This window comes from Rattus norvegicus, chromosome 6 (assembly GCF_021556685.1).
Source record: "Rattus norvegicus strain SHRSP/BbbUtx chromosome 6, alternate assembly SHRSP_T2T, whole genome shotgun sequence".
Taxonomy (NCBI): Eukaryota; Metazoa; Chordata; class Mammalia; order Rodentia; family Muridae; genus Rattus; species Rattus norvegicus.
Genome location: NC_141539.1, coordinates 133,460,143 through 133,483,553, shown reverse-complemented (window position 1 = coordinate 133,483,553; position 23,411 = coordinate 133,460,143). Strand labels below are relative to the sequence as shown.

The 23,411-nt window shown below is 47.9% G+C and overlaps 1 protein-coding gene across 14 annotated transcripts in view; it reads right to left on the bottom strand.

The window, feature by feature from the left end:
* Eml1 (EMAP like 1) overlaps nt 1–23,411 on the bottom strand; it is a 172,433-nt gene that overhangs the window by 25,474 nt on the left and 123,548 nt on the right. For 5 of the 14 annotated variants that reach the window (XM_087553928.1, XM_087553930.1, XM_087553933.1 and 2 more), the window contains exons 4-9: nt 21,578–21,709; nt 7,741–7,769; nt 6,897–6,947; nt 3,678–3,807; nt 1,096–1,245; nt 337–406 (exon numbers count right to left, since the gene is read on the bottom strand). In XM_087553928.1, coding sequence (XP_087410054.1) covers nt 337–406; nt 1,096–1,245; nt 3,678–3,807; nt 6,897–6,947; nt 7,741–7,769; nt 21,578–21,709 — 562 coding nt within the window. 14 annotated transcript variants of the gene reach the window in all.

Genomic DNA, 23,411 nt, shown 5'->3' with positions numbered 1-23,411 from the left:
TCAATGTGCAATGAGAGCTCCTGGTGAGGAATCAATTGTCCTCAGATGCTGCAACTGCAGTGACCGGGCAGATTTACCATCAGCCATGTTGTTGGGCTGGAGAGATGGCTCAGTGGTTAGAGCACTGGCTTCTCTTCCAGAGGTCATGAGTTCGAATTACAGCACCTACATGGTGGCTCACAACCATCTGTAATGGGATCTGATGCCCTCTTCTGGTGTGTCTGAAGAAAGCGACAGTGTACTCACATAAAATAAAATACATAAATCTTAAAAAATAAAAAAGAGGTTGTTGCCAGTTCCTTAGCAGAAGTCAGAAAGGCAATGAACAAACCTCACCTTTCCATCTTTAGATGTGCCCGCCACTTGTCCTGTTGCTATGGTGATTCTGTCAGGGTGGACCGCTAGGCTAAAAGGAGGAGAATTATCAGATAACATCACACAAAGGTGCGTTTTACTTCTACGATCTTCCAAAAGTTTAAACACAAGAAAGCCATACTGCCTAGCTTCTTACAGACTCACCGCTATTTCATTTATCAGAATCCCTGATTGATTTCTTTCCGGGAACTCCCAACCTTAAGGAAAGGCATCCTTCCTTGGGAAAATACCATTTCCGTCTCAGAACCACAGACTGAGTTGACACCCTTCAAGCCCCTTAGGGTGTGTTAATTAGCAAAGATGTCTCATCTTATGTCAGCAAGATTTTTATCACCAGCCAGGATCCGGGATAACCACAAATCCATCTACCCATCTAATCACCACAAGGTCTTCCCTAAGCTACACAATGACCCATGGGCATGGCACACAACAAAACCCAATTTGAAGTCTTTAACATTCCGGATGTTAAGAAAGCTTCCTGAAGCCTTTCCCCTCAGACAATCTGGTCACACAGAAGCACAGTGAGGACAGAGGGCTGCCATGAATCGGGCAGCAGTATGAAGGAGCCCAAAGACCACACTGGGGAATAGAAAAAGCAGCTTTGCCCAGTCTGGCTTCAGAGCCCTGCACCATCCCACCCCTGGCTTGTGCCCCAATGTTGAATTCTTTTGGCTAAGGCTAGCTCACCTACGTCGTGCCGACCTGTCTGTGGGGACTCACCACTTGACGTCATCGTTGTGGCCCGCGTAATGCCTCTGCAGCTGTTCCTCCACGTTGTAAAGCACCACAACCGACGCTATGAAGTACACCGTCTCCCCGGTCGGGAGCAGGTACAGGTTATTACGACAGTCTCGCCCCCGGTACCCGTAGCTTGGCGTGAGTCAAGATGAAAATCCTTTGCTTTTAAGAACTGGAGAGCCACCGCTTCGTTCCGCAAGCATAAAACGGTCGTGCAGCAGTTCCTACCAGTTTAACCAGTTTAGACTGAACTGGACCGGAACGTGTGTTAGGAGCGTTGGTACTTATCACCCTAAAGGGATGAGCTCCAGGCCAGCTAGGGCTGCATGGTGAGACGGACTCTGTCTCGAACAAACAACAGTGTGGAGCACTCTCTGACACGGATCTCGGTATTTACGCGCCTAAAATCAAATGTTACGTGTTTGGTAATAATGTGAACGCGACATTTCGCAGTACCGGGGAATGAACCCGGGGGGCTTTCCTGTGCTAGGCAAGGGCTCTACCACAATGCTTGAGACAGGTGATCCCTGTAGCCCAGGCTGGCTTCAGCTCAGATCTTCCTGCCTCGGCCTCCCTTGCTCTGGAAATGCAGACATGTCTTGGCTCCACACCAAGTCTAGTGCGAACGCGTTAATTTTATTTTTTAACAGCGTGAAGACTTATTAGATGTTTGGAAGCTATTGAGGCAATTAGGAGTCTGCTTTTACTGTCTGAGACCTAGGAGATAAATCTTTTTATTAAACACCACTTAAAAGTACTTATAAAAGTACTTATAGAGTACAAATGTCACTCGAATGTAACAAAAAGGTTTCAAAATTAATTAACTTTTAATTTTAAATTAAGTCAATGAATTAACTATGAATTAACGATGCTCCCGCATTTTGGGGATGATTATCGGTGTTTTAAAATTTTATTATGCGGGGTTGGGGATTTAGCTCAGTGGAAGAGCGCTTGCCTAGGAAGCACAAGGCCCTGGGTTCGGTCCCCAGCTCCGAAAAAAAGAACCAAAAAAAATTTTTTTATTATGCCTTATTTACTGTGTGCGTGCATGCATGAGCCCCCGGACACAGGTGCCATTAGTGTACAAATGAAGGTCAGAGGGAAAATTTGCAGGACTTGATGCTCCCCTTCCATCAAGTGGGTCCAGGGGACTGAACTCGGGGCTTCAGTCTCGGTAGCAGGTACCCTGAGCCACTGAGCCTTCTCATTGACCTAGTGTTAAGATGTTAACACGTGTACTTTTAGAAGCAAAGCATCCCTTGAACTTGAGTGTAAAAAAAAAATAACCTGGCCAAAATGACGTTTATTTGGAGCAAATTTTCTCCTCGTCTTTTAAAACACAAGTAAGGAAACATCCTTTGAGTAACATTTTCAGGATTAGATTAAAGAAAACCACCCAACTTAAAGAAGGGGCAGATAGATCCCTTCCATGGCCAAAGTAGATGGTCAAACTACTTCTAATCTTTTGATTTCCACAAATACAATTCCATAATCTCAAATACTAATCCTCGGCCGCACCAACTTAAATCAATAGGTAGGACTTGTCTTCAGGGCTCGATGTTAATCAGTGAGTGGCAGACAATCACTACGAATTTGATGTAGAGTCTTTGTAGACGGAAAGGCTGCAGCCACCCTCCACAGTGGAAATGAGCACTGAACAACAGAGACTGACCACTAGCTCTTTAGGGGGGCGGGGTGTAGCTTATGACTATATTCCCAGCGTTCAGGAGACTGAGGCAGAGGGATTGCTGTGAGTTAAAGGCTAGGTTCATAATAAGACAATGTTTCAAAAAAAAAAAAAAAGAACAACAAACAAACGGTTTGTTGAAATCATGACCATCATTAGAGGCCTGATGTTCACCCAATTGTGCTGGCTGGTTTTGTGTGTCAACTTGACACAAACTGGAGTTATCACAGAGAGAGGAGCCTCCCTTGAGAAAACGGCTCCATGAGACCCAGCTGTAAGGCATTTTCTCAATAAGTGATCAAGGTGGGAGGGCCCAGCCCATTGTGGGTGGTGCTGTCCCTGGGCTGGTGTCCTGGGTGCTATAAGAGAGCAAGCTGAGCAAGCCAGGGGAAGCAATCTAGTACGCAGCACCCTTCCATGACCTCTTTGTCAGTCCTTGCCCTGTGCGAGTCCTGTCCTGACTTCCTTGGGTGATGAACAGCAATGTGGAAGTGTAAGCTGAATAAACCCTTTCCTCCCCAATTTGCTTCTTGACCCGAGGTCTTGTGCAGGAACAGAAACCCTGACTAAGACACCAATTTTGATTATTTTCACTAAGCTTGATGCTTCTCTGTGACAGGCAGGCTGGATACTCATATTCCCCTGGCCCCGAAACCATTCATCTGTACAGATCATTTCCCCGACGTCCTTTCAGGAAGACAATGAGTGTGCAGTCGAACAGGAACCACAATCGTGAGAACTTACTCTGGAATTGCCTCTCCTACATGGCCACATTTGAAATTTTGACTTTTTAAAAGCGCTAATAGTAAAACATTTAACTTGCGTGACTCTTTACCAGGAGTCATCACCGACAACCTGGTCAGCGAGGAAAGGATACACCCACTCCAGCTTCAGCCGTTTCGTTGGCAATTCAGCTTTTGCTTCCAAACTGTAGGAATCCACTTGGTCTTTGGGCATGTACATGGTGACGGGGCGGCCTCGAAGAAACATTTTTACATACCCCTCTTCTACAAAGACAATGAAGGCGTCAGTGACATACCTTGGCACTCTGAAAACAAACACCACAGCCTGTCGGCACTCGAGTGGCCGTCTTCTTTGAAACCTTAGAATGTTGCATTTACTTATCTCATGTGTTGATTGGTACAGGAGTCACACGGCACTTGTGATGGTCAAAGGATGACTTTTGGGCGCTTGTTCTCTGCTCCCACCCCATGAGTCTCGGAATCAAACTCACTCAGTAAGCAGTTTTACCTGTTCCCGAGCCATCTCTCTGGTCCCTCCCCCCATCCTCACTTCCAGTTTTCCAGAGGGCTGGAGAGATGGCTCAGTGGTTAACAGAGCACAAACTGCTTTTCCAGAGGACCCAAGTTGGGTTTTCCACACCAGCATCAAATGGCTCATAACACTCCTTGAGATCTGCTGCCCTCCTCTGGCCTCCTCTGGCCTCCTTGTGTAGTTGGATACATGTGCAAACATCCTCACACAGGGACACATACATATGTAAATAAAAACTAAATTGAAATAAAAATCTAATGCAAGATTAAATATCTTGAAACAAAGGTTTGTGTGGTTTATTTTTGAGCTTCTCATTCAAGTTCGGATCATACGTAAGAAATTATAGAAAGCCTGAGTGAGATCCAACAGTCATCTCCTGGGACATTTTGGTGTAGGCGTGCTAGCATCAGAAGAAAGTGTACCATGGAGAATCACAAGTAATCAAGAAGCCCACTTCACTATTGAGTCTCACTCAGTATCACACACCGGTATATACAATCTCAGTATCAAAAAATATCTTTTTGATATTTGAATTGATTTGTTATGAGTGTAAAATATAACTTCAGGTATTTTTTACACTGCACAGTTCTCGCAAATACAAAGAATGCTAAGTCAGCAGGCGTGCATGCGGTAACAAAAAGCTAAATACTATTTTTTTGTGTGGTTTTGGTAGGTTTCTCTGTGTAGCCCAGGCTATCCTGGAACCCACTCTGTAGACCAGGCTGGCCTCAAGCTTAGAGATCCACCTGCCTCTGCCTCCCTAGAGCTGGGATTAAATGCATGGGCCACCATGCTCAGCTAAGTAAATAAATCTCAAAAGTAATTTTTTTTTAAATTTAAAAAGAAAATACTTCAAGAGAAGCTTGAAATGAAAAATGAAAGAAGAAAAAAGAGGAGGAAGAGGAGAAGGAGGAAGAGAAGACCCAACTGAAGGGTGGGGAGAGACAGATTCTAGATTTCTAGATTGACTATTTCTATTAAAATAACTTTATATTTTAATGGGAAGATTTATTATTTTTATGACTATATTCATATCGCATGCATGCCAGAAGAGGGCATCTGATACCCTGGGACGAGAGTTACAGGCAGTTATGAGCAGCCTTTGGGTGCTGGGAACTGAATCTGGATCCTGTGCAAGAGCAATAAGTTCTTTTACTGGCGAACCATCTCTCTAGGCCCCTAAAATAACCATTAGTAGTCCAATAAATAAATATAAGTAAATAAAAAAGCAGAAAAAACCAAACCGTGTTGATCTGAGGCAACTTCTGAGCCTCCTCCCCCTCCCCCTCCCAAACCCCAACCCACTTGGGGTATTGTGACTACCCTTTACAGGGTATAATGGGAGCAAGGACGCTGTCTCACGGACTCCTCATGAGTTTGGAGTCAGAGCCTCCATTCTGATGCTCTTGCGGACTGGAGAATCCAGAATCAATGGTATCTAATCCAAACAGGGGCCAACCAGCAAAATCTGCGTCAAACCCCACAGAAAATCACCTCAGAGAGAGCAGGATAAACTAGGAGCTTCAGCGGCTAGGGGCTGTCACACAACGCATGCAAGTATCTGTCACCGCAAGCATGCACTTCAGATCCCACTGCACGGGACACGTTTTCACTCCGGGTTTAAAGAAGCTTGACTTTCAGGTGAGAGCCACAAACGTGCTCAGCCCCACGCACACTGGTCCAGCCACTGCCCCTGTGATGGTTGGGATGTCCCCTCTGTGGGGACCACCCTCCCTGGCGGCATCTAGATTGGCTCACCAGAGACTGCAGATTCTAACGCTCCCCTGAACCACCGTACACACTGCTGCGGATGCCCCAAGTCACTTCATCTGAGGCTTCAGCCATCCTAGTCCTTTGCCTACTGCCTAAGTCCAGCAGTGTGAGCTGCTGTGCCAGGCTCTCTTTAGCTGACCTCATCTTCTATATCCGCTCCACGAGGATTCTCCTCTCGGGCCAGAAGTGTCTCTCAGCACCTCATGAGCTGTCTTCCCCGAGCCTCGCCTCCAGCTCTTCCCTCCTCTTCTCTTCTGAACCTCTCCCTATCCTAACCTGTCACCCAAGTTGCTGTTCATCCATTGATGATTGCGAAGGCGGACTTAAAAGACAGCGCCTGCCCCACCTTAGAGCAGAGGGAAGCCGGAATGGTGGAGTTCAATGTGAAATGGAAAGGCATTCTGCTAACGCCGTAAGACGTAAGTCCTAGCCAGGGTGCTAGGACTAAGGCTTATACAATGGCATATCCGAAACCCAGAGGGCTAGAGAGCTCACTGTGGGAGCCGACAGTGTGTGTGAACAGTCTGTTGAGGTCATGTGGTGGTTATGGTCCAGTGAAGAATGCCTATGACTGAGGCTTCCTTACCTCACCGCTAGACATTGCTGACCAGGACGAAGCAATATTTTAACTATGTGCTGTTGGACACTATAAACGGGTATGGGGCCTACGTCTACGATCTGTGCAACACGGGAAGGCAATGCTGTTTGCAGACACGTTAGGAGCACAGCACACAATCACCAAACCCAGAGGTGCGTGCTCGTGGGGAGAGGTCAGCGGTGCAGGGGTTCATGCCAATCGTGGACACTCAGGGGGCTGCCCGAGAGCTCTCTCCAGATCCTCTTAGACCTCCTACAATCAGCCAACGATGAATCTCAATCCAAATCACAGCCACATGTTGAAGCCCATCCAAGTGAATGTTCAGAGGTGCACTGAACTCAAGACAGGCAACAGATGCTGTCATGCGAGGAGGCTGCCAGTACGAAAACAGCCTCTGGGATGGGGCAGCAGCCGTGTGCAGGGAGCTGTGGGTTGGGAAGCTCTGCCTACCTTTGCTGTGTGTCACCCGGCGCTTCCCTTGGGGTTTCGGAGACTGAAGGGCTAGACAAAGAGATGGCGGTACTGCAAGTGTGGCTGGTCTGTCTGCTGGTGTGCTCATTGGCCAGCCGCAGGCTGGTACCACCCTGGCCCCGAGAGGACAAGGGGACAAGGGGACGTTGCGTGTACCCTGACATGTACACTCAGGTTTGCATGCCTGTGGGTTTGTGGTAATTATATTTTCAGGGATCAATCTTTATTTTGTGTGGAAGGGGGGAAACTGGGAAAACTCAAACCAGATTAATCTATTTAATTCCACGTTTGTAACTTTTTTCACGTGTAACTATTAAAATACAGTTCATGTGCTCAAAAAAAAAAAAAGAGCACGTAGCATCTGCTTTCTTATAAAGTGTGATTTAGAGACAGCCATTTATGAAGTATTATTGGCTTGCAGTTTAGGAAATTAGAAGCAGAAAGGGAGCAAGTACTTTGAACAGGGTAGAACAGCTTTAGGCAGAAGAGACTTTCCCTCGGGGAGAAGCGCTGGAGAGGTCTGAGGGGCAGGGTAGAGGCGAAGGGTATCTTTACTAAGAAGTTCCCGCTCTAACCCTTGCTGACTTCCATGTGGGTCTGACAAGGGTCAGGGAGGGGTTTAGTCACTATGCCTGTCACCCGTTTCCTGGCGAACCTGCCACTATCTGAGCCACCAATGAGTGCTTGGTGACACTCACAAGCACCAGATCTGTTTTCTGAGTACCAGGGGCCTGGCTCTGAGGTTCCCATTTACTGTTTACCATTCAGTCAAGGTCTAAATGATACCCCCCTCTCCCAATCCAGGAATGAAACCAGAACTTACCTGGACTGAATGTAGGCTCCTTGGGTTTGCTGTAAAAATAAACCAAGAAAACAGTATTTATTTATATGCGTGTATAACATACGTATATATCTGTACACATACGTGTTTGCAGAGTGCATGTATGAGCAGATATGTGCTTGCATGTGGGCGGACATACATGTGTGCATGTCCGTGTGGAGGTCTGAGGACACGGTCACGCTTTTCCTTGATTATTCCCTATCTCATTTGGAGGCAGGGTCTCCCACTGAACCCAGAGCTTTCTGTGTCTGTGTGGCTGGCCAGCTGCTCCAGAGAGCCCCGTCTCCTCCCTCACCCTTCTGGCTTCTCTGTGGCTTTGGGGGATCTGAACTCACACCCTCAGCCACACACTGTGTTTTACCTGCCGAGCCCTCTCCCCAGCACCGAGCCCTCTCCCCAGCACCGCCACACAGATTTTAAAGGGCCCCCGAGGCATTCCCTTTCACCACTCCACAGATCCAAGCAACAGCCATCTGCCACATGCATGGCGCGTGAACCAGGCCAATTTCATTGCAGCAGAAATGTGTATATAGAAAAATGTTCAGAATTAAGCGAATAAGGCCGCAACCCCATTTAAGAGCAAACACGGGTTGGGGCAGCTGGCTAGTCAACATGAGAGTGGCCCTGGCTAGTGCGTAAGGTTAACTTTTCCTCCCTCTTACATTTAAGGGACTTATCTCAAATGAGCAGAGTCCTATTTCCTGCCACAGAGATACCCACACACTCTACCTACACATTCACGCTTATGGCTGCCACTATTCATAACAGCAAGAGGTGGAACCAGCCAGATGTCCATCAACAGAAGGGACAGAACCAGCCAGATGTCCATCAACCAAAGAATAAAAATGAGATCCAGACACACACAGCGGAGTTTTACACAGTGGCAGATGTCACTCAGAAAGATACAGTGGGCACATGAGCTCCCTGGAGACGGCCACCGTCCTACTGAGCTGCGATGGGGGAGCTCTGGTGAAGCACAGTCTCAGAGACTTCACCCAGGACTGATTGCTTCTTGCTGCTGCTGTGTTTTCTCATGTTTGTGACTGCCACACTCCACATGTGCGGCTTGGTGTGAGTGGACACAGGGGGACCCTCACTGCCTACAGTCTGCTGTGAATATTTCCTGGGTGATGGGCCATTCTGTTGGGCAAGTTTCTTTCTTTCTTTTTTTTTTTTTTTTTGGTTCTTTTTTTCGGAGCTGGGGACCGAACCCAGGGCCTTGCGCTTCCTAGGTAAAGCGCTCTACCACTGAGCTAAATCCCCAGCCCCGTTGGGCAAGTTTCTTACAGATCAATATGAAGATGAAAATTCTTGAGGTAATGCTGTCTAAATGAATTTTATGGAATTTCTGACTTGATTTAGGTAATCTTTTTTTAAAAAGCTAGTTTGATTTTAAATACTTTTGGGAAGTTAAGGTAGTTGGTAGAAAATGTAAAGTTAGGAAATTAGGGCAGTTGGCAGAAAGTTTTAAGTTAGAATTAAGAATAAAGTGTGTCCTTTCCTGGTAGAATGGCAAGAGCTGCTTGAGTCAGAGAAAGGGGTGCAGTGACCGTTCGTGCATTACACACACAGAGTTGTAGAAGCAAGAATAGGCTTGGGCGAGCTCCTGGTCAAAGAGGGGCCTCTAGGTTGGGCCTGAGTTCGGGTCTTGGGATCTAGGGTTGAGGTAACAGGTTTATGGGGTGCACCAGGAAAATATAAAGTTACAATAAAAATAAAGAATTCCAATACGGATATAAGATTAGCCAGCCTCTCTGATCAGAACTTCGAAAATAAGATGTAAGAAAAACGATTTGCTTCTTAGTAAGAATAGGTTGCTGTCAACCAAGCATAGGGAAACTATAGACTTGGCTTGTTGAAACTTTATCAATCAATGAACTAAACATTACTGCTCTGAGCTTTAGGAAAGAAAGAAAGATGAGAATTGTTCGGTTAGATATATGGTTCATATAGAACATACATAATCAATATCCTGCTGCAATTTTCTTTTGTATAATGATTTTGATTTGTTTTTGAAGAGGGTTTTTATGATGATTATCTCTGGAAAATTTGTAACTGTGGCTATGAAGTAATTTTCTTCCTAGTAGAAAAAACTTTGTCTCTAGGGGCATAAAAGGGGGCTAAGAAAAGAAATAATTTGCTGGAGCTTGCCCTTGTTCCAACGATACCAACCATACCGTGTGTGTGGTTGCGTGTGTGTGTGTGTGTGTGTGTGTGTGTGTTTGTGTGTGTGTCTGTGTGTGTATGTGTGCGTGTGTGTGTCTGTGTGTGTTTGTGTGTGTGTGTGTGTGTCTGTGTGTGTATGTGTGCGTGTGTGTGTGGTTGTGTGTGTGTCTGTGTGAGTGTGTGTGTGTGTGTGAGAGACAGAGAGAGACAGAGAGAGAGAGAGAGAGAGTCCCCCAACCCTTCTCCAGCTGCTGCAGCCCCTGTAAGCATCTGGATCCAGCTGTGTCAGCTGCTGTCAACACTGACCCATGATAGGCTGCCTGCCTCAATTTACCCTCTGGTGCCAAAGCTGGTCTTTGGCATCATAGCTACAAAGAGAAAGCAAGGAAATGGACAGATCTGGAATACATTGTATTAACTAAGACGAACCAGACTCAGAAAGGCAAACGTCACATGTTGCTCTATTTAGGGTTACTATTGCTGGGATGAAACACCATGACTAAAGCAACTTAGTGGGGAAAGAGTTAATTTCAGGTTACACTTCCAGGCAACAATCCGTGACTGAGGGAAGTCAGGACAGGAACCTGGAGGCAGGAGCTGATGCAGAGCCCATGGAGGGTGCTGCTTACTGGCTTTCTCAGCCCAGGGATGGCCCCACCCACAATGGCTGGTCCCTCTCCCATCAATCACTAATTAAGAAAGTGCCCTACTGGCTCACCTACAGACTGACCTTGTGGAAACATTTCTTATTTGAGGTTCCCTCTTCTCTGATGACTTCAGCTATGTCAAGTTGACATAAAAATAGCCACATTCTCTCAAATGTGGATCCTAGCTTGCAATGTGTGTGTGTGTGTGTATGCATGTATATGTGTCTGTGTGTATGTGTATGTATGTGTATATATATATAATTATATATATGTGTGTATATACATATACATATAATATGAATTTAAAAGAAGACCATAAGAGAGGAAGAGATGAGGGGTGAGGGAGGGCTATAGAACATATGCAATACAGAAGTGGGAGTAGGGGATACATGGCGGACAGGGTAAAAATAGAGGATCAGAGAAAGGAAAGCTAGCAAACACATTTTAGGTGGGCTGGAGAGATGGCTCAGCAGTTAAGAGAACTATCTTTTGTTTCAGAGGACCCAGGTTCAGCTCTCAACACCCGCACGACAGGTAGAACCATTTCTAACTCCAGTTCCCTGGGATCCAACACCCTTTCCTTCATGGTGCACAGGTGTACATGTAGTCAAAATTCTCATGCACATAGAATTAAATTTAACTTGAAAATTTTAAGTTGAAACAAATTTTATTTGCAAATGCCATAATAAAATATAATACTGTATACATTGGTTAATTTTCTTTTAAATCATCAAAGTCTTGATGAGAGAACTTTTGGGTGTGGAGTTTGTGAGCACGTCTCTTATACAGCAACTGTTCTAAGGATGACAGGAGGGTGGGACAGAGGCCATCCTGGATGTGGAGATGTCACTGCTGAGCACAGCCACACAACAGACAGTGACAACCTGTGACTGGGCCTGGGAAATTAACGGGTTACAGTTAAAAGGCTGGACTCGAGTGACACACCAGACTCAGGCACTCAGGGAGAGCAGGGAATGTGCTCCAGCCAGTCCATGCTTCCCAGCTGGGAGATTCCAGATGTTTGCCCTGCACTGCTTAGCTTTTCCTGCTCTCCCGACCTTAAGCTATGAAACCAAACAGAAGAAAGGAAACCATAGCCACAAGGAGCACTGGTTTAATCCAGTGGTTCTTGATCTTCCTGATGCTGCGACCCTTTAATACAATCCCTTGTGTTGTGGTGACCGCCCAACCATAAAATTTGTTTGATGCTACTTCATAACTGTAACTTTGCTAATATCTGGTGTGCAGGACATCTGGTGTTTGACCCTCAGGGGGGCACTTTAATGACCCCTTAAATGTTGCTAGAGACACAATCTTTGGTTGCTTGAATTAAAAAAAAAAGCAGATACATTCCTAATATCACTTCTCTTCTGAATGCACACCCGTGTGGTGGGGTGCATATACTTGTTAGCAAGGTGCATGTGCCTGTATGAATGCATGTGTGAGCATTTATATGTGCATGCATGCGTGTGTGTGTGTGTGTGTGTGTGTGTGTGTGTGTGTGTGTGTTTTGTGTATCAGCCAGAGACAAATGTCAAGTGTCTTCTAGATGTTCTCTGTAGCAGGAACAGCAGGGCCACCTCTGTGTAAACACCAGGGGCCTCACAGCTGCAAAGGCATCTACTGCAGGAGGACCTAATTGAGGACTGCCAAGGATTGCTGGCGCAGACAATGCCAGCCAATCGGGAACTGCTGTCTAGAAGCGATGCTTTCTTGGGGCCAATGGGGCCCAAGGGGGAGGATATTAAAGGAGTTTGCAGCAGTGCTCAGTGAGTTTGCTGTGGCTTTTCTCAGCTGCTCCCGGAGTCTGTGTCACTGACTCACCTCCATCCCTCGAGGGCAGGTAGGGTCAGGCTGAGTAGTGCAGGACACAGGCAGCAGTTCTTCACCATGTCTGAGACAGAATCTCTCACTGAATTCATTGATCTGGCGAGGCTCGCTTGAGGGATCTGTTAGCCTCTGCCCTCCCTAGTGCAATGGTTGCCACTATGTCCATTTCTTTTTATGAGTTTGGGGAATCTAGACTCAAGTCTTCATGTGTTACTATTAGTTAGTGTTACTATTGCTTAGGAAACACTGTGACCCAAAGCAACTTGGGAAGGAAGGTTTATTTTAGCTTACAGCTGTGAGGGCACAATGTATCCCTGGAGGAAGTCAAGACAAACTCAAGAGTAGGGGCCTGAAGGCTGGAGGTGATGCAGAGGTCTTAGAGAGGTGCTGCTTACTGGTTGCTTCCCCATGATTTTCTCAGCCTGTTTTCTTACAGCGCCCAGGCTCACCAGGCCAGAGGTGGCCCTGCCCACAGGAAGCTGGGTCCTCCCACATCAAGCATCAATTAAGAAAATGCCCCACAGACTTGCCCACAGAATCTGGTGGGGGCCATTCCTCAATTGGGGTTCCCTTTTCCCAAATAACTCTAGCTCGTGGCAGGCTGACATAAAACTAGCTGGCACACTGCCTTGCATGGCAGGCGTTCTAACTGAGCCATGTCCCTAAAGTCCCAAGGTCGCCTCTTTTTTTTCCCCCTCAGTTCTAACTTGAAAGGAAAGTACCTTGACTAGAAGTCATCCTTCAGCCCGTGCTGCACCAGTGATATGACCCGTTGCTACCCTTGATGTCCAGGCTACTCCATGTTTGTGTGTGTGAAGTGGGTGATGGGGCTGCTGCTTGCACAGAGACACAAGCGTAGCTCAAACGTAAAGAGCAGAATTCGCTGTTGGGGAAACTTTCCAAACTCTGAAGTGTGGTCAAGGGAAGCAGGACTATAAAAATGCTCTTTGGCCTTCCAATCTAAATGCTAGGGTTCCCCTGGGGCTATATGGTCCCAAGCTGTTTCTAACCCCTTGGCTAAGTAGCTCATGTCTCCAGCCTGTAGCTGCTGTCCTGTGGCCTGGCCTGGAGCACTCCAGTATACAGCAATGGCTCTCTGTCCCTCCTCCTGGACATCAGCCTGCAGATGACACAGGGCTGCTGTTTGAGTCTAGTCTGGTGGCCACTTCCTGTGAGGCCTTCTTGGGTGTCCAGCTAACACTGCAGTCTTCCCTCAGGCCCCACACGCCACAGTCCACATTCTTGCTCCACCCTGGGCCATTTTTGTCTATAGAACTTTGAGCCCTGTTTTATTTTGCTTCTCCACTGGGCAGAAAGGCTCACGAGTACAGGGTCTTCATTCTGCTTTCTGTTGCATCTCCAGAGCAGAACAGAGGGTGACCACCGCCTGGCTCTAGGGGCAAGGCCTGGAGGCTGCTTCTCTCCTCACACACCACAGATGACCTGGTGTGCCTCAGAAAGTCTCTTGCTACACCCACCCACATTCCACTCCAGGCTGTTCTGGGCACTCCCTGAAGTTCTATGGAAAAGGAGCGTGTGAGCGTGGGGAATTCCCCTTTGTCTGGACCTCTAGGAATTTGACCTGTCAACCAGACCACTCCCGGCCTTTAACGAGTCCCCTCTTCCCATAAAGCCAAGTGATTCTGTCTGACTTTCTGCCAAAACTGCAGCTTGGACCTGTCCCTGGAGGGGGGCCTTCCTCCCTTTTCTCTTTTCTTGTTTTGTTTTAGCCCAGTATACAGCGGCTTCGGCTTTGTGTCAGACTTAAAATAGCTGTCTTTCTGTGGCTCACCTGGATTGCCCCCACTGTCAAGGCACGATTGATGGCCCTGTGCTCTGTGTGCCCTGCAGAAGCCAGACTCCTGACATGTCACTTATGCGCTGGGCTCACAGGCAGTGGGAAGAAAGGTGAGTGAAAAAGACAGCGAGGCAAACCTCCTGCGGTCCTAGGAGCCAGACAGGAAGCCAAAGGACAAGACACGGCAAAAGGAAGCCCAAGCCTTTGAATCCCACCGCCAGTGATTCATGCGCAGCTTCTGGAAATAGGAAAATGCAGTCACGGGCTCCGGGTTGGTGCCTAGGTCATTAAAGTGCCTACCACACAAACATGGGGATCTGGGTCCAGATCCCTGGCACCCACACAGAAAGGCTGGTGCTGGCGGGGGAGGGGGAGCAGGCTGGGGGGGCAGGGGTAGAGACAGGAGGATCCCTGGGAGTCTCTGGCCAGCCAGCATAGCCGATCGGTGAACTGCAGGATCAGAGTGAGACCCGGTGGGAACTGACTGAGGAAGACAACTGATTTCAACCTCCGGCTTGCACACATGTCCATGCGGGAGAACACACTAACACACACGTGCATATGCACACACACAGAGGTACACACACACACACACACACACACACACACCCCTATGGATAATGGCGCACCAAAAAGAGAAGGCCCACAGGGTAATTCAAACCCTCACAGATACGCAGGTCTCCAGGAGTCTGAGGACAGGGAATAGCTTCTAGGAGCAACTGACACAGGTGGGCACAAAAGCCAAAAGTCGTGGGAGAGGCATCAAGGGCTACTGGAGTGTGAGTGTTCCTTAAATCAAAGCTATGCAGCACGCCAGGGGACACGGGCTGCTTCTCCTCGGAAAGCTTTGCTTCTTCATCCACAAAATGGACAGAACCACGTCAGGACCGAGTGAGACAGAATGAACTGTGTACACACTGGCACTAATGTCTTCCCTCCCGCTTGGCCACTTTCACCCACAAGAAGCCACTTGTATGTTTATCTCTAGAGCCCTCTGCCAACAGTCACAAAAGACAAACTAAAGAATGCCAGCACCAACTATTTAAATCCCATTAAGAATAAATGTAGGGCTTGAAGAGTGAGACTATGCATGGCTCCAGCACAAAAACACTAAGTGTGGTACTAATGTTCAGCCTCTAGGTGGCGCTCCTTACCGGTTTCTTAAACAGTTCTAGTTTTTTGTTTTTTTGTTTTTTGTTTTTTTAATGTAATTTCATTCACTCAAGGAATGCTTAGTGGGAGGTTTTTGTGCTTCCTGCACTTTGCAAAGTGCTGCTGGGTCAGAGCCTAAGAAAGGACAATGTCTCTGCCCTCTTAGAGCCCTTGGGAGGTCATGGATGGGACTGGAGAGGGGATGGAGAAGGGTGACGGATGCCCAGCCACAGAGACTGGCTGTCTTAAAGAAGGGGCTCTTCGGTGAGCCTTGCAGGGTGAGGTAAAGTCTGCCCAAACGCTGTCACTCCTCCCTCCAGACTCCGAAGCACCAGAGGGAGGACCACAGCTGGGTAGTGTCTCAGAATGATGCCTGAGTTTAGGTCAGCCACCTTCTGGGCCTTAAGAATTGAGCGTCGTTTTGATCAGTTCAGAGCTGTGTCTCTCTCAGTGAGCTGCACGTCCAAACCCTTTTCCTTCTTTCCCCACTGCTTTGGGTTGTGTCTTGCAGAAACTGAGGAGACAGGCTCAGTCTGTTTTCATGCCATCCGTCAGCAAGTCCTGGGAGGGTGAATCTCTTCACGCAGCCCATCCTGTTCCCCATCCTGCTTTGCACCATGTCATGCACACAGTAGGTCTGAGTGAAGCTGTGCTGTAAGACCACACAGGTAGGGTGATAGACATTGTCCAAGCTTCCAATTCCCCTCTTTTCAGGTCAGGGTAAGGAGCACTGAACTCAAAATGTTTCCGTGACAGTTAACTTAGATTGTCCACCGGACATGATCTAACATCGCCCCGGAGAAGCATCTCCCAGAGGAACTGTCAAATTGGGTTAGCTTTCTTAGTTGGGCTAATTGGGGTGGGTGGGGGAGAGCCCACCCTGAACATGAGCAGCAGCACCTTTTGTCTTGGGCTGTGTAGATGGAGAGAGGGGTTGGGGAGAAGGCAAGCATGCCCGAGCCCATTCTCCGCTCTGTGGGCGTCTTACTTGCATAGATGCCTGTGTGTCTCATTGTGTCTGGTACCCACAGAGGCCAGGAGACAGTGTTGAATCTCCTGGAACTGCAAGGGCTGGAAGGACAGATGGTTATGAGTCCCCACCCCACCCCCACAACATGGGTGCTGGGGACCGAACCCGAGTCCTCTGCAAGAGCAGAGCGTGTTCTTAACCCCGGGCCACCTCTCCAGCCTCCCACTCTCTGCTCTGTTATCTGTGTCCAACTTCCTCACACTCCTGCCCGCCACTGTGACTTTTCTCTGAGTGTCAGACCCTAACCCGGAACTGTAAACTAAAAGAGTTGCTTTTCAGCACAGCAACGGAATCGAAACTCGGACAGTCCCCGAGGAGAGAAACACTTTCGCTGTGGGAGGAACTGTGAGCCAACACGGACCCTGAAACCTAGAGACAGAGCAACAGGAATCGTAGCTACCCACGGCAACGGCAGGCCAGCCTGCTGTAGAGGATGCTCTGGAGAAGACCTTAGTTAATCCTCACAACACCTGTGAGGTAGGTACTATTTTCATGCTGAAGAGTCCACCCTCATTCCCCAATCTAGTAATTTAGAATGGTGGGACCCAAAGTGGCAGAGTGACCGTCTGGACCCACCATTTTGACCTTCTCTCGTCCTCATTAAGAGGAATAAGCATATTTGCTCAATAAATGTTTGCTGACCACCTACTATGTGCTGCGGGATTGTTAAAGATGCTGAACTAGTCTGACAGGCTGATAGAAACCTTGTCGGGGTTGAATACGGTGTCACATTCCTGCCATCTCAGTACTTGGAAGGCTGAGGCAGCATTGTGGGTATCGCGACAGCCGGGCTACCCAGCAAGTTCTGGTTGGGAATGTGGAAAGTGTCGTGTGAGCCCTGTGTTGCCACTGATACTGTAGGGGACCTTCAAGTCCTCTCTTGGGATTTTCAGAAACAGGTAACTTGTGAAATAAAGCAACTTGAAAAGAGAAGGGAAAAAAGAGTACCCTGCTGGGAAACATGAGGGGGAGGCTGAAGAGGGGTGTTGACAGGGATAAGGATAAGGAGCCAGGAGATCTTGAACTGGACGCTGAGGACGAAGGTCACTACTAGGATAGCAGTACAGAAGCTAAACAATCAGGCCTTTAGGGATTGGACACTTTAGGGATTACACAGCCAGAGGGCAAAGCCATGGCCCATATAGCTCTGAGAAGGAGGAGAGGCCAGAGAGCCCAGAGCAACTGTCCCCCAGCACCGGGTGAAGCAACAGGGTTGGTTACACAGAGGAGCAGGGGTTGGGCCCTAGGGAATACTTCAATTTTCCCTTCAAATTTGTTGCCTCCAAAGACCAACAGCGTTTATGTATGCGATAACAAGGTTTCCAACAGATGGCTGGAGAGTTCTTATTCTACAAACCAGTCCATTGCAACAAGTTGTAAATGGACACATAGTGTCTTAATCATGAGCTTGACACATCTCTATCAGTAACTCTAAATGGAAACACTTTCTCAGTCCAGCGACATCCAATGTAAACTGTGCTTATAAACTTAGAACTAAGTAGCCATTTCTGATGTAAAACTTTTTTAAAGTTAAAAAAACTTCCTTAGTGGATTAGTGTACCGGTATTTCACACCACTCTTTCAGAATGCTATTGCTGACTCCCTATTTAAATTTAATAAGTACTTCGTGGTGACAAGACTCATTATGTAATCATTAATATTCATTTGCCATGAATATTGCATAAAGTAAAATATTACATTGCCCTACATTGCTTTTATCTCTAATGGAAGCGTTGTCAGCAGAGAGATTAAATGCTGTTAAAGTCCCGAGGCTGCTTAGAGGCAAAGGAGTTTTAAATGTTAAACAGTCAAAGATAGAAGGTGAACATTGTACCGAGCCATGGGAAACACTCTCAACTCCACCGATCAGTTCTAAAGAAAATGGGACAGGGCGCAAAGAAATGGACCGCTTAATAAAGACACAGTTCTAATCAAGAGAGGAGCACACACTGTTTTCCGGGAAGTGACTACACTCGGGGAACGCTCAGGACTTGACAAACACTTATTTTCTTCTTGAGCGTGAGGAACTGCATTAAGCCTACAGAATTGTCTTCTAGATGCTCTCACTGTTGCTGAGGAATGCGGATGCTGGTGTGACATTCTTTCACATAGCCTGTTTGTACACGGGGTGTGACACACTGAGCATTATGGCTACTGATGGATGACGTCTGAGTCCACAGATGAGGGTGGAGCCCAGGTCCTTTGCATGACATCAGTGCACCTATCAAAATGACTCCAGCCAGAACTCATGCTCCTGCAGTCAGTGTACTGCTACAGGTGCTTGGCCGGGCGCTGGGAGGATCATGGTGTGGACCATCTGTTCCGGAATTTAGATTTTGTCAAAATCTGGGTTGTACTCAATGGCCTGGGTCATTCATACAAATGTAATTAAACCTGGCTGTATGGGCTGGTTTTGTGTGTGAAGACAAGCTGGAGTTATCATAGAGAAAGGAGCCTCAGTTAAGGAAATGCCTCCATAGACCCAGCTTAAGGCATTTTCTCAATTAGTGGTCAAGGGGGGAGGACCCAGCCCATTGTGGGTGGCGCCATCCCTGGGCTTTTATTCCTAGGTTCTATAAGAGAGCAAGCTGAGCAAGTCAGGAGGAGCAAGCCAGTAAGACACATCCCTCCATGCCTCTGCATCAGGTCAGCTTCCTGACCTGCTTGAGTTCCAGTCCTGACTTTCTGATGAACAGCAGTGTAGAAGTGTAAGCTGAATAAACCCTTTCCTCCCCAGCTTGCTTCTTGGTCATTATGTTTGTGCAGGAATAGAAACCCTGACTAAGGCACTGGCAAACCAAAGAAAAGAGCAGGCACTTCAGAAGTCACCAGAAGCCGTCAATCACCTTCTCTTAACACACGGAAGAAATGGCTGAGGATTTCGGAACGCCTCATGCATTATTTTCTTGTGCACTGCCACCCCCGGCACAGATGACCATTTATTGAGCACCAAGCGTGCCACCGAGTGTTTTCTTCCCAGTTATCTCCCTAGGAGCCAAAAGAATGAGGCACAAAAGTCTCAGAATCACCGAGGAAAAGCCAGGGCTCTCAAACGTGAAGACATTCCGATCTTTGATCTTTGCACATATTTCCCGTTATGTGTCTCACTGCCTACATGGGAAATGAGGAAACACATCTCTGCACATGGGAGGGAGCTGCCTAAGGTGACTCCCTGGAGCTCACAGCCCCAGTGAGAGGAGGAACCAGCCTGTCTTCACCCTTCACCATGGTTAGTGATGGAAGAATCCACCGGGCTGGGGGCATGGGCGACATGTGGGGTCCCTAAGCCTTTCTCTGCGTTAGCCTAGCACCCGAGAGCTCACGAATAAGCCTCTGGGGTTGTTCACATGGGGAAAGGAATGATGGTGTGGAGATCTGGGCCAGGCAATGCCCACATTGCCAGCTTGACTCCTCTGACTCTCCCAATAGGTGCCCCAAAGTATCCGCCAGTAGCATCGTTAACCCAAGTGTTCTCTCTGAACCCGCTGGTGACCGGATGGCTGGGGTGGTCTCTTGGTTTCAATGGGATGGAGGGTTTGGCTCCAAGCGGACATTTACAGTGGCCAGGGTTATTTTTAGAAAACGATTTGCAAGCACTCCCATTCTCTCGTTTCCAGATCAAAATTCCTTCCCATGGCATTTCTAAAAAACCCCTTTGTAAATATCTTCTATGGAAATATTTACCGAGTACACTAAGCAAAACCATGGGATTTAAAGGATAAGACAGATCTGAACTTTACGTGGTGTGGATTCTTTCTGGAAATTCCTGATAAAAATCAGATGTTCATAAGACTTGCCAGAACATAGACATTTCAGGTCAGCACCAACCTCAGGCTGAATTCCACTCAGAGCAGTCCTGGGGCGGGCACGCTTGGCTGCCTCTGTGGCCACCTGGCCTCATTGCCAGGATCTTACCACCTCATTAGCATAAGATTAGCATAATCTTCCCCTAAGAAGCACTAATAGTCTGGGAAGAAGATGAGTCCAGGGCTTCTGAAATTGTCAGTGGATGGTGGACTCAACTTACCAAACGATATAAAGAGCTGTCAGGATATTTTAAAAAGTGTTTTACTTTATGTGTATGGATGATGTTTTGCCTGTGTATGTGCAGTGCTCTGGAACTGGAGTTACAGGCTGTTGTGAGCTGCCACATGGGCTCCGGGAATCGAACCCAGGTCCTCTGGAAGAACAGCCAGTGGTCCTAACTGCTGGGTCATCTCTCCAACCTTTTATCTCTTCTCCTCTTCCTCCTCGTCCTCCTCCTCCTCCTCTTCTTCCACCTTCTCCTTCTCCTCCTTCTCCCCACCCCCTTCTTCCTTTATAAAGATCCCTTTCAGAGCTAAGGCTGACACAGAGTTTAAGCAGCCCTTACAAGACTGCGTCCCCACAAAGTTTCAAACTTGGAATCTTTGCAGACTGTGGTTTGGAACCAACCATGTTCTGACTAGGCCATCTCCTTACATGAACATCTCAAAGGAAGCAAGCCTAACCTCTGAAGCTGAGGCTCCTTCCTGGACTCCTCAGAACGGAAAAGTTAAAACCGGAGCCAGGCGAGAACAAGGCCATGCTAGGCGAAAGGGCATAGGAACCTCGCTGGCCCAACACGTTCTTAAAACAGGCTGTTAAAATGCCCAAAAGTAGTTTTTGTGAGTAAAATGTTAGTGTGTGATTCACACATTTATCATAATCCGCTATACAAACTCATACAAACTTCCAGGTTAGGAGTAAAGGACAGGACAGGAAACCTAAACGGAAAATGGTTCGTATTTCTGCCGTTGGCTCACGATTAAAAACAGCCCTGCGTGAGCACAAAAGTGCAGCTTTCAACCTGTCCGTCTTAGAGAATATTGCTACAAGCTTTAAACACTCCAGCAAAGGTAATTTCAAGATTAACTCGGGAAGGTCTATCGGAGATAGGCGGTATCGTGCCTGGAAATTCAGATCCACTTCCTGGGCTAATTTCTTAGACATTCCTTTACTACCATCATCACCACCACCATCATCATCTCAGTCACTGGAGGCTGGACGTCTAGGTTATAGTTTCCAGGAGGCAACCTGCGACTGCCAGCTACCCCACCCCCACCAATGCAGTCTCAGAAGGCCTGGCGCTCAGACGTAGTAGGCTTGACTTGTCAAGAGGGGTCTTCTGAGCTGTCCCATGGGTAATAATGGAAGAGGTAAGCAGGGCCTCCTTACCTCTCACTGTTCTTCTTGCCGCTGGACGAGCTGCTGGTAGAGCCGGTGCGGTTCCGGCTTCCTTTGGAGTCCCCGGAGCTCTCCCTCCGGCCGCCTGGAGACACTCGTTCGGAAGAGCTGGTCCTGTTGATGCTGCAGGAAGGGCAGGCATGTGAGAGCGGAGCTTCCATAGCGGACAGTCCTTCAGTGCTGTGTGTACTGAGGGCACATGGGGGCACACACTTGGACTACCACACTGCCGAGTCACATTTAAAACAGAGGGATCCCCAAGGGTCACCAGGAGTCCACACCTCTGCACGCCGGTATGGGAAAGGCAAGAGACACAGCTCAGAGTCACGGCATCATGCCCTCATAGCGTCATAGGGTCACCTGGGCCAAAGACCCCCCCCGATATACTGTAGGACGACTCAGGAGCTTGGGAACCTGCCATTAGAGGGCGCTTTAGTCTAGATCAGTGGCTTTTAGTCAGGGCTTATGTTGCTCCTCAGGAGACATTTAGCAATGTGTGGAGGCATCTCTGGTCACAACTCAGGGGCTGCTGCTGCTGTGCGGGAGTGGAGGCCAGAGAAGCTTCTGACTGCCCTGCAGCGCTCAGGGCATCCCTCAACAGGGACAACCAAGGCAACACCAGTACAGCTCAGGAGAACTCATACCAGGACCACGCCAGGGACAAACGCCGATGGGCTGCCACAGGTTGTGGCAGAAGCTTCTGTCACAGGTGACAGGCTCATTTACAGGCTGAGCCCCCGGAAGCACTCAGCTCCAAGACACATAATGAATCAAAATCCATTTAGCAATTTGCAATATTTAAGGCTGTAACTCAAACAGCAGTTTAAGTATTATTTTTGTTTATAATTATGTATATGTACACACTCTGTATGTGTGTGTGTGTGTGCGTGCGTGCGCGCGCACGCATGCACGCGTGCATCTATATTTGTGTAGTGGCCACTGGAGGCCAGAAGAAGGCATTGCACCTCCTGATGCTGGAGTTCAGGATGTCGTAAGCCACCCAATGTGAGTACTGGGGACCGAACTCTTCAAGAGCAGCAGGTGTTCATAGCCACTGATGTGTCTCTCCAGCTCCAAACAGCCATTTTAAAGGCTCGCACATTCTAGCACGGTAGACGGCAAAGGCGCGTTCTTAGGGACTTCCATGCTGAGGGAGGACAGAGAGAAAAGGCTGCTACAGGCACTCTGCATCTACAGGCGCAGGAAGCTTCCTTACAGAGTGAAACGTCACCGCACACGACATACAACAGCCTTGAATCTGGGTGGGGGCGCCTCATGCAAAGTTCTCCACACGGCAGTCGTGATGGTGTGCATAGTGGACGTGCGCTCTGTGTGCTCAGAGCCAAGGCTGCAATGAAGTCACACAAGGCAACATGGATGCGCACGGCCAGAAACCTCTCGATCATGCACTTGGTCCTGGGTTAATTTTTGGCTACTGGTTGTTCAGAAAACCAACCAAGCCTTTTAATCTTTTACTCTTCTTTAGTACCTGACAATCACACATGGGTGTCACCCACAGTTGAAGGTATGCTCTAGGAGACAGCAATCAGCATATGGGAATCCCAGCCAGGCATGGTGACACACACCTTTAAACACCGCACTCGGGAGGCAAAGGCAGGAGGATCTTTGTGAGTTCAAGGTTACCCTGGTCAACAAAGTGAGTTCCAGGACTGTCAGGGCTGTTGCATAGAGAAATCCTGTCTGGAAAAATAGATATGCATATATATATATATATATGTGTACACACAGAGACACACACACAGACACACACCACACACACACACACACACCACACCCCACACACACACACCACACACCACACACA